Below are 17,601 nucleotides of genomic sequence, written 5' to 3'. Positions count from 1 at the left end.
AATATTTAAAATATTTATTTTTATAAATATATATCCAAAATATACCATTTAATACAAAATATTTGAATACATTTTTTATTATATACCCACACTCACTCACTTATGCTTTTTTTAATACATAAATTAAAATATACTGAAGTTGTGAAAGATTTAAATAAGTGGAGGCAGTTTTGTGGGGGGAAAAAAGTTTTGTGCGGAGAAAATTGCAGGATTTGGAGATCAGAGGAAGTTGTTCTTCACAGCTGGTGGAAAATTGTGTTTTACAGCCTCTCACGCTTCATCCATCCATCCGTCCTCCTCCTCTTACTGTATGACCGTCTTTCTCATCCTCCTCTTTGACACGTTAGACAGTGCTGCCGTTAATTGAGTTAATCACGCTCTCCAAACTCTCCCCACATCCCTCGTTTCTCACGCACCACAGACTCCACAACCAACAGCTGAGCTCTCACACTAACAAAGAGAAGTGGGACACATCGCCACAGAAAGAAGATATCAGTTTCAATTAAGTATCACCTTTGTCACAGATGTTTCTCCTAAAAAGAAATAATAATAGACGGAGTACATGAGTCAATAGTTCATAAAGTAAGAGTCTAGAGCTATAAATGAATGTGGAGCAGCTCAGATCATTTGAGAAATATTTGAGTTCATATTGAGATCTCTGATTGTTGATTGCAGACAAAGTTTGAGATGCTGAGAAGAACCAGAGATGCATATGTTTAGATCAGCAAGAGACTTAAGGTAAAGTTATTTTATGCATTGTATTTTAATACTGTCTAGGCCTAGGAGAAATAATTGAGCTATCAATGAGATCAGAAAAGATGCCGGAGAGAAAGAGACAGGCACAGATATGTGAAGTTGTTTAGGCGTTTCTATGTGGTTGCTAGGGTTCTTTTTTTATGCCTTTTATTTGGAATGGACACTGTAGAGTGGACAGGAAAGCGCTGGGTGAAGAGAGACAACCCATTCTCACTCCCGAGGCGTCAAAAACTGAAGCATGGTCAAACGCCTTTCGCGTCACTATGAAGACGCCAAAAGTGCCCCTAGGCGTCAGTATATGACCAAATAGGAACTCCATTGCTTTCAATTGCTTGCTTTATGCGTCAGGTCAAGACGCTTATGGAAAATGACAACGTTATCCTCCGTTGTTTGTCTCAGTTTAATGGTTTGCATGCATTTGTAAAAAATATAAATAATTTTATATACATTTATTGGAGCACCTAACCCACCCCTACCCACTTCTGAACAACATAAAACACGTAACAGGCATATATATGTGCAGTCACCGGTATTTACTGCAAAAACTGACCATAAACAAGCAGTATAAAAGCATTACAAACAAGTCGTGTTGCATTCCAAGTCTTCTGAAGCCATACAAAGTCTTTATGCGAAGAAGAGAGCAAAACATAAGGTTTTAATCGCTGAAAATGACCCCGCTCTGTTAACGCGCTCACATCTCATTCAAAAAGATACTACCGTGTACCGTCCCGTAGCGTGACGCAATTGGTCACGAGACACACAAGAGCCAATAGCCTGTCGGAACAGCAAAACGCAATCGGTCACGAGACACACAAGAGCCAATAGCATTCCACAACCAAGGCTGACGTAAGGCTTCTTCTGGCGGCATTTTTTGAATTCGCGCACAGAGTCAGACTGCAGCACACACGATTAACGGCGGACGGAGACGGCGATCGCGTCTACTCCTCTCACAAATCAAATGTTTTGCCTCGGAAGACTTGGAATATTAATATTTTTTGAATAAATCTTGTGTTTTATTGACAAGTGGTAGGTTTAGGGGCAGGGGTTGGGTTATGTGCTCATAAATGTGTAAATAATGTAATATAAATAAAACTGTTGTGGCTGTTTACATTGAAAAATCACACCCCAACATATATGCAATAATAGCACTGTTATTACCCAATATATAATTTAATAATGACGATAAAATTCCCAGTATGGCGTCGGCATATTGACGCTAAGGGTTAAAGCAATGGAGGACCCTGCAAGTCGAAAAATGACGCTAAGGGGTACCTTGAGCGTCAAAAAGCGACGCCAAGTGGTCCTGACCAAGCTTCAATATGTGACGAGTTGGGTGTGAGAATGGGTTGAGAGAGAGGGGAAAGGGATCGGCAAAGGACCACGAGCCAGAATTCGAACTCGGGTCACCGTGAGCGCAGTTGCGCTGTATGTTGGCGCACTAACTGCGAAGCTATTGGCGCCGACATTGCTAAGGTTTTTAAGGTGGTTTAGGCATTGCTATGTGGTTGCTAGGGTATTTAAGGTGGTTTAGGCATTGCTAAGTGGTTGCTGAGGTGTTCAAGGTGGTTTGGGTATTGCTATATGGTTGCTAGGGTATTTGAGGTGGTTTAGGCATTGCTATGTGGTTGCTAGGGTATTTGAGGTGGTTTAGGCATTGCTATGTGGTTGCTAGGATATTTAATGTGGTTTAGGCGTTGTTATGTGGTTACTGACGTTGTTCAAGGTGATTTAGGCATTCCTATGTGGTTGCTAGGGTGTTTAATGTGGTTTAGGTGTTACTACAGTATGTGGTTGCTAGGGTGTTCTGGGTGGTTTGTAGGATGTTGCTATGTGGTCGCTCGGTTGTTCTGGGTGGTTTAAAGGTCGGGGTTATGTCGTTGCTAGGGTTTAGGCATTGTTATGTGATTTCTGGGGTGTTCTGAGTGGTTTGTAAGGCCCCTTATTTTCTGCTTTCAGTAGAGTTATCAGCGTCTGTTTAGTTTATATGATGCAATGAAGAAAGATGCAATATATGAGATGTTTTAAGGTGGAACAGGACCACCAGAGACTTTCCTCACTTAAAAGAGCATCCAACCTTCAACCAGAGGGGATTTAACGAGGGGGCATCCGGGCATGTTTCCCTGCTGACTCTGTCCAGAGTCTGTGTGCATGTGTGTGTGTGTGTGTGTGTGTGTGTGTGTGTGTTTGGGGATTCCTGTGCAGTGTCCGTCCCCGTCCCCTGGGAGTCGTGGGACCCTGGACATCTGTTCTCTTCCACTTGCTATGGTCAGTCTGGCATTCCTAATCTTCTCACCCCTCACGCAACTCCCTGAAGGCGTCTGTCCACTGACCTGCTTTCCCCTCTCTGCATCTCTGCCGCTTTATCTCTCTCTCTCTCTTTCTCTGTCTTTCTCTTTCTGTCTTCCGCTCTGTCACCGAGTGCCAGCAAAGCCAATCGGATGCGGCCACAGTCTTCCAGATCAAAGCTGTGCTGATTCCACGGCAGGAGCTTTTGAAGTGTTCGGGAAGACGAGTCACGTGTGGCGTCTTTATGACAAAATTCTCCTGATGCCTGTATTTTTACATCTTCATCTGTGCCGTCCGGCCCTCATGCTCAGCTCTTTTGAGAAGATGATATTTTCGTTGCTGAAATAAAGCATGACGGTTAATCCGGTTAGTCTTTTGCGAAGTGTTTTTCCCTCTTTCTGTTTTTCCGAGAGCGTGGCCGAGTAGAAACGCCACAGCACTTGTCTCCTAGCACTAGTTGAGCTGTTTGAAGCTGGAGCCCTGCTGTGCTTTCACACGAAGTTTTAACCCCCAGAATAAATAAAATAAACACTGGTAATTCTTGCTTGGTCGATCCCAGTGTACTTTCCTGAAGTCTGCACCGAGCAGGACATTTTCCCAGATATCATCTGCCTGCAGCTTTTGCTCAACCTTCTTCCATCTCATGTCTGGCATCTGTCCTGTTCCCAAAGGGAAGGAGAAACCACAAAGGAGATCTCTTTCATTGCTCAGTTATTGTTACTAGACTGCAGTGAGATCAAATGGAGAGCAAATGAAGACGTTCACTTCTCAGATGGTTGCTGGGGTGTTCTGGGTGGTTTATAGGGTGCTGCTATGTGGTTGCTGGGGGGTTCTGGGTAGTTTGTAGAGTGTTGCTATGTGGTTGCTGGGGTGTTCTGGGTGGTATATAGGGTGATGCTATGTGTTTGCTGGGATGGGCGGTTTGTAGGGCGCAACCAGGGGCGCTGTAAGGGGAGGGGAGGGCAGGGGGGGGGGGACGTGATTTCTACCGAGGGGAATGCTAGAGCCCTGGATTTCAGCCCGGGCCCAACGGGCCCTGACTTTTTTGCGCCTCTAGGACCGGGCTTCGATCGGGACAATTTTCACGTCATAGTTCAGACGCGGGCCAGGCCTGTTTTATGCTTCTCCTTATTTTTATATTTTAGACATCCATCAGTTAGTAATGAAAAAAATTGCTGTGCTGGTGGAAACAACACAAGACCGCGAAGAGCGGCTCGACGGTGTTTAGAGTCCCGCAGCAGCAGAGAGCGCGCCGTCAGCGCAGATGAAGAGTTCTGCGTTCAAATACACGCAATAGGCTGAAGCTTGCCGCAAAGCCCCAGCAAAAGTAATTACCATGAATGTGTCCGGGGAAAATAGTAAGGAGATATTTGAATTATTTACTAATAAACTAGTGTTTTTTGTGTCGGTGTCGCAAAGATGAAGATGATGATCCTGACTAACTGTCTCCTCATTAGACGTGCCTTTAGAGAGAAGTGCATCTTCACGGATTATAATGAAAGAGTTTTTGTTATCGATTTGATTTAATTTCGTTAAGTAGTAATTTAAAGCTTTCTATAGATATATTTAATAGATATATTTATCATGTCTGTGAGGCATGCATTCGCTGACTTTCGATTCATTTTTGTGAAGCGCTCCTGTTCAAGACGAGACAGCAGAAAGCACATCATTGTTTTCTTAAAAGTACGACATGTTGTTGATATTGTGAGTGCACACAAATAAAAGTAGAGCCTTTACAGTTCCGAATGATGTATTACTCATGTAGGGCCTAAATTTGAGGCCTGTGCAGGGCTCTACCGGGATCGCGATTTCTACCGAGGGGGGTTCTACCAGAACGTGATCTGGGCGCAACTATGTGGTTGCTGGGGTGTTTTGAGTGGTTTATAGGGCGTTGCTATTTGGTTGTTGAGGTGTTCTGAGTGGTTTATAGGGTGTTGCTATGTGGTTGCTTGGGTGGGTGGGTGGTTTGTAGGGTGTTACTATGTGGGTGTTCTGGGTAGTTAATAGGGCTGGGGTGTTCTGAGTGGTTTAAAAGGCGCTGTTATGTGGTTGCTGGGGTCTTTTGAGTGGTTTATAGGGCTTTGCTATTTGATTGCTGGAGTGTTACTATGTGGTTGATGGGGTGTTCTGAGTGGATTATAGGGTGTTTCTTTGTGGTTGCTGTGTTGATCTGGGTGGTTTTTAGGGTGTTACTATGTGGTTGCTGGAGTGATTGGCTTATAAGGTGTTGCTGTGCGGTTGCTGTGTTGTTCTGGCTGGGTGGTTTATAGGGTATTATTGTGTAGTTTCCAGGATGTTCTGTGTGGTTGCTAGAGTGTTCTGGGTTTTTTTAAGGCATCGAGTCAATGAGGTTCCTAGGGTGTGAACGGTGATATGTAGTGCATTGCTATGTGATTGCTAGGGTGTTTTTGGTGATGGCTAAGTGGTTTCTGGTTTTTTTCTATCTTTAACCCAAAATATGCGCAATAGTTACAGTGATATTTGCACTGGGAAACACCACTAATACATGTACCATATTCACAAATGAAATATCTGCAGATCAAGCACAGTAGAATAGGAGCGGCACAGAGTATCAAGCCCACAGTCTTCTAGGTATTAAACCACATAATAAAAGCTGTAGCCCACAAAATGCTTTAGTGAAAACCAGAGCTCATCTCCAGATATTACCTGCATGAAATCAACAGGTAACAGAACCTGTATGTACGTTTACGTGATTGTCATTTCAAAAAGCATCCAAATCAGCTCACATTAGCGCAGTAAAACTCGATGATGGTCACATTTCTGACATTACAAGCATCCCGTTATTCATATACAGTATAAATAATGAGCACCTCTCATGTTTATGCAGTTATCACTGTTACCGCCGATTATATTAATGCTAATTAATTCATACGAATGCTCCGGCACTAGTTTGACAATCACAGCGGTAAAGCACTGTTGATTTGATCTGATTTGATTAGAAAGCCAATGTTAGCAGGAAGGAAAGGGGAAGAGCATGTAAACAAGCAAGAAGGAGATGTTAATTCATACGATGTCCGGGGCAGAGCATCAATCTTACTTTGTGAGGTTCATCATTCCAGCAGCAAGAGTTCCTCGTTCAGTTGCACTGTCTCTCACTCCAACAACAGATCCATCATCCGTGCAGCTGATTGGGACAACAGTACTTGTTATGCTATAAAACGTATCATCGTGAAGTTAGATGCCATAAATCTTCCCTTAAACAGACAACAAGCTCTGGAAACACAGACAACACCGCTTCTCTTCACAGATTGATGACAACTTTTGATGTGCATGCGCTCAAAACAGTGTGATAGTGAAAAAAGAGTGTGTGAAAGTTGTGTAATGGCTGATATGAATTGAAATGCAATGCTTTTTTGTTGTATTGCTTTGCTAGGAGCTTGAGATATTATAATCCAAATTCAGTACAACACAGTATATCAGTCTTCACAGTAACTATAGCTGTTGGCTTCATGCTGTTCTCTTATTTCATATTGTGAAACTGGAAATAATCTATGCAAGTGATGTAAGAAAAATGCCAGATGCATTGCGCATCAGATATAAGTTCAGTCGTCCAATCACAAGCCTGTTGACTGCCCATTTTGGCATTTCTAGTACAGTGTATTTGCATCCTCGAAACACTCAGATTCTGTCATTTTGTTTTGCACACTGTCATCTGTGCCAGATTTGTTTGTAGTTTTTACCAGAACAGCCGAAATGTTGAAATATATACAACAGGAACACACACTTTCAGTGCACTAGCCAAGCTTTCTGGCTTACTTTTCAAATTACCATTCCCTAAAAACTGCCTGTAAACTACCAATTATATTTTCAGAAATATAAGTACACGTATGTACAGATCCTCAGTACAATCATAGTTTTATTTAGAGATATTAATTGGACATATTTGTATTTGCGACAAACGTTTGCTATGTTTGCTTTAAACATCTCAGCTTTAACTTACTTATTCTCTTTAAAACTTTTAAAAGATTGTCTTTAAACTTTTGTAAAGAAATTGGAAAAATTTTCACAGAAGATGTTTATGCTAATTCCTGTTATAGTGCTCCTTTGTGCTGACAGTGCATTGTTTTGAATTGCTTTAATGCAAGTTAAAGTTGAGACGTTTATAGCAAATACTTGAATAATAACACATCTGATTAATATCCCTAAGAAATGTTTTCGTGTATACTCTGATAGGATTTGAGCCTGATGCCACATTATTGTGTTCAGTGCTTGGGTATTACTTACAAAATGTAGTCTGTTACTGATTACAGATTAAATGATGAAAACTGTAGTTAGCAATGTAATCTAGATCATACATTTTAGGTAATGTATTCCGACTACTTTTTAGATTACTTTTAGATTACATCACCAGTAACATGCATAATTATTTGTTTTAAAGCTAAATGCTATGACACACAGTAGGATTTTTAGAAAGGAAAGTGTAGGAGTAATCAATGTTATTAATTTACTGAATGTGTAAATATGCAATCCATTAAAAAACTGTTATCTGACAATAAGCATTTTAACATGTAATATAATATAGTTACGAGTACCTAATTTGTGTAATCTGATAACAAAATCCAGATTGCATGTAATCAGTTACTTAATGGCTCTGATTGTGTAGCGCTGTTTTGTTTCTTTCAAAATAGCACTACACTTGGCTCTCAAATGTTTTTATTTGTTTATTTATTTATTTATAGATTATTCTGGAGTTTATTTAGAATTTCAGTTTAATTATTTTTTTATTGAAGTGGAAGTCTTTGCTGTGCCATTGATTTTCATCCTGACAAAATTTGCATGCATTGACTGTAACCTCTTCAAATAATTATGCAAATAGTTTACAATAGTGAATTGATTTTAGTCCATGCAAAAGATGCTGGGCTTATTTTCACCTGTTTTATCATCAGCAATAAGTCTGATCTCTCTTAAGACTTCACAATGGCACTTGAAGCAAAGGAAGAGACATTGTTGAAAAGCAGCATTGTTGCTGTCATTAATGGGCGTGGTTTCGCTTGGCCTCATCTGACAGCGCAACAGATCGAGGGTAACCTTTAATTGGCTGCTGAAATGTTGAGGCGGAGCCAGAAGCTAATGACAGTGCCGTCTCAGACGGGATGCTCCTTTTGTGTAAGAGACCCTCTGTCCCTAGAGAGCAGTACTATATGTTTCTTCATTTAACGCTTCATTTATGATTGGCCAGATCTGTGTGTGTGTGTGTGTGTGTGTTTGTGTGTGTGTGTGTCTAGGTGAATTTGTGTGCAAAATAGAAGCTTCACAAAAAAATAAAGCCTTTGAAATGTCAAGTTCAAAATCACTTAAGAACATAAAGATAATAAGATGCAACTAGTAAAATACAACTAGTAATGAGTAGCAAAGTGTGCAGTATGCATGTAAAATAGCATGTTTACTACAAGAAAACGTGTGTATGTGCGTGTGTATTCGGGGTGGTGGGGATCATTGCATGATTTGAGGTGGTGTTAATGTCTCCAGTCTCCCCTGTGTCTATCCAGACACAAAGGCGGCCCCCATGTGGGACGGGCCCCTCTCCACTCCTGGGTCCTAAAGTGATCTTAATATGAAGATCATTAACTGGAGACAGAGGGAGGGTGAGCTCATGTGTGAGAGCAGAGAGGGTCTGTCAGGAGCAGCCCATGCCATCAATCTTGTCATTTACACAATGCAAAATCAAATCAACGGCAAATAATAAACTACTGTAGACAAGCAAGAGTGTCGCTAAACATAAATAGACCTTCAGAAACACATTAAAGAGTCTTTTTTTACATGCAAAAAGTTGATTTACAAATTTATGCATGAATACATTAATGCATTTTTATAAATGGGTGTTTTTTGCTACTTTATTTTAGAATAAAATTGATAAGCATGTATAGCTAGTGTAGTTGTTTCACCATTTTTAACCATTTGTAAGCACTTTTTTTTTTTTTTTGCTTTCAGATGTTAATTTTAAATGGTCTTGCAATAATTCTTTATTATTCTTTTGCACCTGCACAAAAGATGAATTGACATCAATATTTCCTTGCATATATGTGCAATGAGCCCTAACAATCTTTATATACATGCATACATTAATGCATTTATATAAATGCGTGTTTATTGTACTTTATTTTAGGAAAAGGTTTATATGCAGGTATAGCAAGTGTAGTTTTTTTTTTTTTTTTTTTGTGCTTTCACTAGTTAATTTTAAATGGTCCTGCCATTAATTTGTGAAAATATAAGTCATAATATTTATATTATAATAATATAAATAATTCTGAAATTATAAATAGTTTAAAAATGCAGTTTAAATTATTTTATAGTGTTTAAAAAATTTTTAATTTAATTTAAAATTTAATTTGCACCTGAAAAGGGACCTTTAATTCTCCAATGTAATATTTTCATACATGCATAAACTGGGTTTTTTATTCATTTTTTCATAAGAGACCAGTTTTAATCAATATTTCCATGCATATGTGTAATGAGGCCTAACAATCTTTGTAAAGTCTTTGTTGAGCATATTGCTGAGCAAAAAATTTGTCAAATCTATGCTTTCTCCCATACAAGTCCCCATCTGCATTAGAAACCCTCTATGAATTGTTCCTAAATAGACTGCAAGCTGCTAATAAAGTATACTTAACATAACAATAGAAAGCAGACCGCTGTCACAGGACGGCCGAGTCAGCCGGGGTATAAGATAATAGATCCGGGAGCCAATCGGATCGCTCAGATGCCTCCTACCTTCTCTGACTCTCGTTTTTTTCCACTCTGCTCAGCAAAAGCCGAGCTAAGATCAATATCGTGAGCGCTCCCTCTCATCCTAAATTACCGGCTAACGGCAGCATCCTTTCCCCCCTCCGCTACACTCGAGACCCTGCGGTAGCAAGGGATCGGCTATCTTTAGCAGTAATGGAGGCTGTTTGTAATAAAGCAAGGTGGTTAATATCTGCTTGTCGGCTTTCTCTGCCTGTTTCTCTACTCTCAGGGGCTACGGCGCTTATATTATTAGCCGTGTAAAAACGGCACTAGTGTGTGGTGGTGAGGTCTTATTAAGCTTTTATCTGCAGGCTTCTGTCCAATCTCAGCAGGTTGCAACAGTAAGCAGAATGTTATATTGGAGGGTTTTATTAAATTGACGGTTGCAGGTCTCCGTGGAGGAGATTTGGGAACGATGCACGGGAAGAGCGACCTTTGAACTTTGGGGGCCTTTGTCGATCCCCACAAGAATCTGTGGTTAGTGTGAACCATGAGAGTTATAAAAGCATCAGAGCCATGGCACAGTAGGTGACGTGTTCGTGTAAGACACAGGAGAGCTGATGACTCATGGGTTCAGGTCTGATCTGGGTCATATGCCAATCCTGTTCCCTCTGTCTCTGGACCCCTGGAGATTCATAGAGGTACTGCATGTACAGACATTTCTTTAAAAGGTTCCGTTTGTGTGTTCATGATATGCATGCAAGAAAGTGGGTTTGTTTTATAATTATAGCTTACATTCAAAAATAAAACTTTCTTTACAAATTAATGCATGCATTTACATACGTGTGTGGTTGATGCCGATTTGTTTTAGGCTTAAGTTTATATGCATGTATAGGAGAACTGTATTTGAAGGTAAATGAGTCATTAAATAGAAAGAAATTTTCTTTAAAAATTCATGCATGCATTAATGCATGGATATAAATGTTTATGCTAGTTTATTTTAGGCTAAAGTTTATATGCATGTATGTGTACTTCTTTTAAAGGTATTTTCTTTTCTTCTCTTTTTTACATGCAAAAATAAACTTATTTTAAAAATGAATTCATCACTGCATGTTTATAGATGGATGGCTTATGTGAGTCTATTTTAGACTAAAGTTTACATGCATGTATCAGAGAAAGTGTATTTATTTTATAACTTTAAAGTTGAATCACACATTAAAAAGTATTTTTACATGCAAATAAACTTTTACAAATTAATGCATCCATGAATTGGTTAATTTTTGTCTTAAGTTTATGTGCATATATAGGGGATAGGTGTATTTGTTCAGTAACTTTAAATGTGAATCACTTTTTTACATGCAAAAGGATATACTATTTACAAATTCATTTATGCATGCAAAAATTAATACATCCACGAATAATGAAAAACAAATGCATGCAAAAAGAAAATGTGTGCATGAATTTTACAAATAGGAGAAAAATGGCGGGTTTAGGGAACCTGTTTAAAACATTTGTTGATTCTAATGGTGCAGGAAGTACACATTTCACCTTTAAAATGTACAATTGAAAGAAATAACATCATTTCATTTTGGCATGATTCTAACAAGCAACAAACTATCATTTAAAAATTAAAATCTCTTTATTTTCACACAGTAAAGTGCTGCAGTGAATCCAGAACGCTGTTGTAAAGGTAAGTGTGTTGAGAGACAAGGAAACTAGTGTAGAGTAATGTAATAATGCTGACAACCCCTGCTGTTTAGAAAGGATAAACTAGCCGTAAGCAAAAAGTAAAACGTTTTATCTACTCATACTAAATTCTCTTTACAGTCTCCAAAATGTTCTTTGCAGATCCCTCACAGATGAACTTCAGCTGTTTAGTTCCTGCATTAGAAGGGACAAGGACGCCCTCCTCTGGCCAAATCTGTAAAATCAAACATGATTTTATGACAGTTGTGATATTAATTGTTAAAGACACTCCTCCAGGATTTTCTGAGTTTCACATGAAGATTAAGACTGTAAGATGCAATAATAGTGCTTTTTTTTTTTTTTTCAGGGTAAATGAGACTAGACCATAAACCTTCCCACAGTTCCCACAGCCCACCTGAAGATCCTGAAGCACCAACAGGTACATCACACAGGTGTGACTCTCTTCTACAAGAAAGTGCTGTAGGAAAAACACAAATCACAAATGAGATCTCTTTAATAGCTCTATTGTCTCTCCTAGACTCACATGTCTCTCTTCTGGTGTTTCACAAGAGATTTTAATCTCAATATGAACTAAAATATTTCTCATCAAGTTCTCCCAACGCAAAATTAATTTGATGAATTTTATATCTGTACACTGGGAGAAAACAAAATGGTGTAGGGTTTACTTTGAAATGATTTTCATTGCTAGTAAAATTCACAAATAATTACAAAGAAACTGCAAGTAACAGTGAACTGAACATGAAATTTTGAAGTAGAAGGTTTCAGTATTTTCTTGAAAAATGAATTCCAGTAATCTGTTTTTTGCAACTACAAAAAAATAATTTTTACAGTGATACTCTGATATATTTAGGAACTTTAGAACATTTTAGAATTGTAGAAGAATTTTCTGATGTTCTTAGAATTTTAGAACAACAGAGACAAAGCTGATACTCAAATAACTCTATTAAGTCTTGTCAAAGAGCAAGATCTGGCATGAAGAACATGGTGTTTTTTGAGTCACTCACTTTGTTGAGATCAAAGCTCAGCTCATCTTCCTCTTCCTCATCTTTATGAGGTAAATGTCATAAAGCTCTCAGCTGCCTAACTGACCTCATTCCACTCAGTGATGTGCAAACAACATCACTTTTGTTTGGCTGTTGACTTTTCACTTCCTGTCGACAAATTTGCCCTGCTCAGATCTTCAAACGCTCCATGTTTGCTGCATAAACAGGCCTCATCCTCACTCGTCCTAACACCTCAAACTCTGAAAGCTGCTCCAGTTGAGACTGTCTTTTAGATCTGAGATTTTCTTTTCCTATTTATTCCCATGAAGGCTAAGATCAGGTTTTTGGTTCTGACCCCAGGTCTAAATAAAATGGCAAAGTTCAGAAAAGAAACAGACATTTCGCTATGGATTACTTGTGTACAGCTTGTGTACGGCATATTGGGCAATAATCATGTATACTGTATTCTCGTAGTACTGTTAAAATATTTATATGTAAAACATAAAATAAATGCTTTAAACAGTATATTAACTATATTGTTTGTCATTATGTTGCATGTTTAATTACGCAAGTTGTGTTCAGTTCTCATTTTTACACGCTCAGAACAAAAGGTACAAAGGCTGTGGCTGGGGTGGTAACCTTTTAAAAGATACTAAAATGTACACTTTAGATACTATTATGTACCTTTAAGGTACCAATGTGCACCTTTAGGGGCAAATATCATACAAAGATATACTTTTTAAAAAGGTATTGACCTGTTTGTACATTTTTTTTCTGAGAGTGTACTAGGAAAAAAGTTTAATTGGAACAAATAATGCAATAAAATTGAATGCAAGAAAGTACAAGGGTCTGTGCATTACATGATTTTACCATGTTTTGGCCAAGTCACCTTGATTTCTACAGCGCTTTATACAATACAGATTGTTTCAAAGCAGCTTCACAGCTAAAAATAACAGTGTTCATTTTCTAAAAAAGTTTCTAAAAAATTATCGGTAACACTTTACAATAAGGTTCATTAGTTAACATTAGTTAACAACATTAGTAAACATGAATTAAGAATGAACAATACTTCTACAGCATTTATTAATCTTAGTTAATGTTAATTTCAGCATTTACTAATGCATTATTAAAGTCACAAGTTGTGTTTGTTAACATTAGTTAATGCACTGTGAACTAACATGAATAAACAATGAACAACTGTATTTTCATTAACCAACCTTAACAAAGATTAATAAATAATGTAATAAATGCATTGTTCATTGTTTGTTCGTGTTAGTTAATACATTAACTAATGTTAATAAATGACCCCTTATTGTAAAGTGTTACCAAATTATCATATAAAAAATTCAGCTGTAAATCAGCCCTGCAGATTTCAAATTCATCTCAATTCAGTTTAATGTTGATTCAATTCAGTGTTGATGTTACAAAGTTAGAATTCAATTCAAATTTTGTTCTCATTTAATAGTGTCAGTGCAGTTAAATCTATAATATTTCTATTGTACTTTAAACCTTAAAACCACAGTAATAAATTGAGTAATTTTACTTTTCACAGTAATTTTACTTCTTAAAACTAAATTGAGTAATGATAGATATCTATTTACTATGTTAAGGAACTCTATGTTAAAGAAATTACGAAAAGCTGAAGCAGATTTTTTCCTCACTATGAAAGAAAAAGCAAGAGGCAATCCCAGAATCATTTGGAATCAGTTAAAAAAAATTAACAGTAAAGAAAATTTTAGAACTTAAAGTAAAGGGAAAAATCGAGATGAGGTGGTAGAGATTTTTAATCATCATTTTGTTGATTCCATAGAAACTATTACTCGTTGTTTTCCGCCTGCATACTAATGTCTGTCCAGTTACAACAGTGCCTGTTTTTAGAATAAGGCCCGTTAGTGATTCTGATGTTATGAGAACAATTAGATCTCTTAAATCATCTAGAGCAAAAGATAAATATGGCATGGATGTAGTTATGCTCAAAGAGTCTAGTTTGACACTAATTAAACCTATTACTAATGTTATTAATCTCTCTGGGAAAATTCCCAAGTGTTTGGAAGTCGGCGATTGTTGTTCCAATATTCAAAAGTGGAGATCCCCTTTCTATTGATAATTATAGGCCAATTAGTATTTTACCCACTGTTTCTAAGGTTATGGAGAAACTAGTCGCATAACACATTAGCAGTTACTTGAGTAGTAGTTCATTTTCATTGCATCCAATGCAGTTTGAGCAAAATACTCAACGGAAACTGCAAATTGTCTTTTTATAGAAAATATCAAAACGTTCTTAGATAAGAGTTGTAGTTGGAGCTGTGTTCCTTGATTTAAAGAGAGCCTTTGACACCGTTAATCATAGAATCCCTATGTCTAAGTTATCTTGTTTTAATTTCTGATTACATACACTTAACTGGATAGAGTCATATCTATCAGATAGATTTCAGTGTGTTAGAGTAAAAAATCACCTATCCAATGATTTAGGTACATCAACTGGTGTTCTGCAAGGATCTATCTCTCTCTCTCTCTCTCTCTCTCTCTCTCTCTCTCTATATATATATATATATATATATATATATATATATATATATATAAATGATTTTCATCTTGCATGTCCTGGCATTAACATACAAATGTATGCGGACGATACAGTAATTTATATACATGGTAATAGTCTGACACAAGTTGCAAATGAACTTACGAATTCTATGGATAATGTGTCGGCATGGCTAAAAGAGAATTGCACTTAAAGTCTTCAACAAGAAATCGGTACATTATCATTATTGTCCAATACTGAAAATATATAATTTGTTAAGTGGGGAAAACATGATTAAGTATGCAAATGTATGCTTGATGTATAAAACTATTTATGGTTTATCTTCTCCCCCTCTTGGTCAGTTAGTTAGTATTAGAACAACTGATTATCGCTCTACAAGAGGTGCATTAAGAGGAGACTGTATCATACCGCTTAGACAAAGTAATTTTAGTCAGTCTGCTTTTTCTGTCAAAGCTGCACGAGAATGGAATACTATTCCGACAACTATAAGAGATCTATAGACACATGCTTTATTTAGGGTTCAATTGAAGAATTGGTTAATTAGTACTCAGATTTGTCAACACTAGAATTTTATATCTGCTAGCTATCCTATTATTGTTTGTATCTTGTTTGCATTGTTTTTAATTGATCCTATTGTTTTCAGTAGACTATTGTATGATTTTGTATTGTGTAATTATTAAAATTTTCTAGTATGTATTTTTTATTACATTTTCTTTAGGGTGACTTGTAACGTCTTGTCCAGGGACTACGGATGAAAAATAGCCTTTGGCTAATTCTGGTACATTTACAGGAATGTTTTATTAATGTACAATGTCCCTGTCAGCTAAATAAATAAATAAATGTTCTTGTTTTTATAAAACTGATGCAATAACTATATAATAACAATAATCAGAATAATTATTTTGCTCAGTAATACAGTTCATCATTCTAATTGTGTTTGTTTACTGTTGCCAAGAAACATAACGTGATGCATTAAGATAGAATGTGAGTTCACAGGTTTGTATTTATCAGCTTTTTATGACTTCAGATGCTGCTTATCCAGACAGATTTTTAAAGTCAATTTCTGTGTAGAAACAAACCTTAAATACTTTAAAGATTTTCTGGATATTACCAGAAAAAAGTGCATACAGTACAATTCATCTATGGTGAGGCATATTGTCACTGTCTGGGGCAAGTTGTAAGGATAGGAATCTGTATTGTGTAAAATTACCACAACAAATATGGCAATCCCACATTTGTGGGGGGGAAACTAATCATTTTTTTCGGTCTTGACTTTTATCTTGATGTACAAACAGGATAAACAGCTCTGTGTTAGAAAAACCATCCAGCCTTATATGTATGCAAATTTTTCTGAAAGCCAAAATGTAATATGTAATACCAGTAGTAGGATTGTGTCTCAATCGTGCCTATTTGAGTTCCTCCATTCAGTGAACACTTCACTCAGACCTGAAATTAGGCCCATTCTGAGAGGAGATGTAGGTGTGCAGCATTTCAATAGGCTGCAGCTCTTTTTTGTCATTTTTTGTGTGCTAAATATCACGTTTGGCATTATTTCTAGAGGGCAAGTGTTGAAAAGTCCTGAAATGTGATCTCCAGACCGGGGCGGCCCCTGTCCGAACCCCTCAGTGCAGGTGAACGGAAGAGGCTTCCCTCCTTTATGAGAGGTATTTGAGTGCAGGTGGAGAAGTGACCAATCAGAGGGCAAGAACAGCTTCTACCTGAGCAGGTATCAACCGTGTGAGGCTCTCTAAAGCTGTTGTGTGTCTGCATGCAGTCTATCGGACCTATCTCACCCGAAAACCCCTCTGAATACCGAAAAACGGGATAAAACACACCAGTTATGGAGGCTAGAAGTGTTCTGGTTTTGTGTTTCGCCTGCCTCAGCGTGTTTACTGGCGCGCGTGGCGATAAAAAGGACATTTACGCTAAAATCGTGGATTTGGTGGCTCCAGGTAAAGAGTTCCTCACAGAAGATGCGCTTCTCTCGGTGTTTGAACGGCTGGAGAACCGTGTGCAGTGCTCCGGTGTGTCGTGTGGAAAGGTAGGATATATTTGCGGACTTTTGAGAGGTCGAGGTTCAGCGAAGGCTCGTGCGCTACAGCTGAGAGAACCAATCTGACTGAAGAATAGGCGCGTAAATCACAGTTTTGTGTCTTAAAACATAATGATATACAAGTAAAATCTCTTATGTAGGCTAAAATATAAATTAAGAACGGTCGGAGAGAATAAATCACGCCTAAGAAGAGAAATAAAGAATCAGTGCCGTCAAAGTGCCTCCTTTATATAAGCAGCTGACATGCAACACGTTCATGAACTTCTTTACTTGTGCTGAACAGATTAATTGTTGAAACTATGTGTTTTGTAACCGGTCACGATGTCTTTGCGTAATTTTAATCACCTTTAATCTCCTTTTGACCTTCATTTTAAGTAATCCTGTGGTTTGACAAATTGCTTTTTCAGTATAAAAGATTCAGTTCATTCAGCATTTAGCAGCTATTGGGGCATGTTGTCACAATGCAGACCTGTGGCGTTTATCTGTATTTAAAATGTAAGAGTTCACAGATATAAAATTATGTTCTAGGAATGTTTCTTTAACGTTCCCATTAGATTATGAAAATATTATTTTCGAATGTTCTC

At 37.6% G+C, this 17,601-nt stretch overlaps 1 protein-coding gene and 1 long non-coding RNA gene across 2 annotated transcripts in view; both read left to right on the top strand.

Annotated features, from left to right (window-relative positions):
• LOC131525929 (uncharacterized) overlaps positions 1-11,914 on the top strand; it is a 67,363-nt gene extending 55,449 nt beyond the window's left edge. Inside the window, exons 12-14 of the long non-coding RNA XR_009267325.1 lie at positions 11,383-11,419; positions 11,578-11,652; positions 11,783-11,914. This is a non-coding gene — a long non-coding RNA (uncharacterized LOC131525929). The remainder of the gene's footprint in view (positions 1-11,382; positions 11,420-11,577; positions 11,653-11,782) is intronic.
• A 4,890-nt stretch (positions 11,915-16,804) lies between these two features.
• The window catches only part of tap2a (transporter associated with antigen processing, subunit type a), a 5,030-nt gene continuing 4,233 nt past the window's right edge, over positions 16,805-17,601 (top strand). The window contains exon 1 of the mRNA XM_058752546.1: positions 16,805-16,988. Within this exon, the coding sequence (XP_058608529.1) occupies positions 16,805-16,988 (184 nt within the window). The remainder of the gene's footprint in view (positions 16,989-17,601) is intronic.

Source organism: Onychostoma macrolepis, chromosome 19 (assembly GCF_012432095.1).
Source record: "Onychostoma macrolepis isolate SWU-2019 chromosome 19, ASM1243209v1, whole genome shotgun sequence".
NCBI lineage: Eukaryota > Metazoa > Chordata > Actinopteri > Cypriniformes > Cyprinidae > Onychostoma > Onychostoma macrolepis.
The sequence above is the reverse complement of the archived record's forward strand: the minus strand, read 5'-3'. Positions and strand labels throughout refer to the sequence as shown.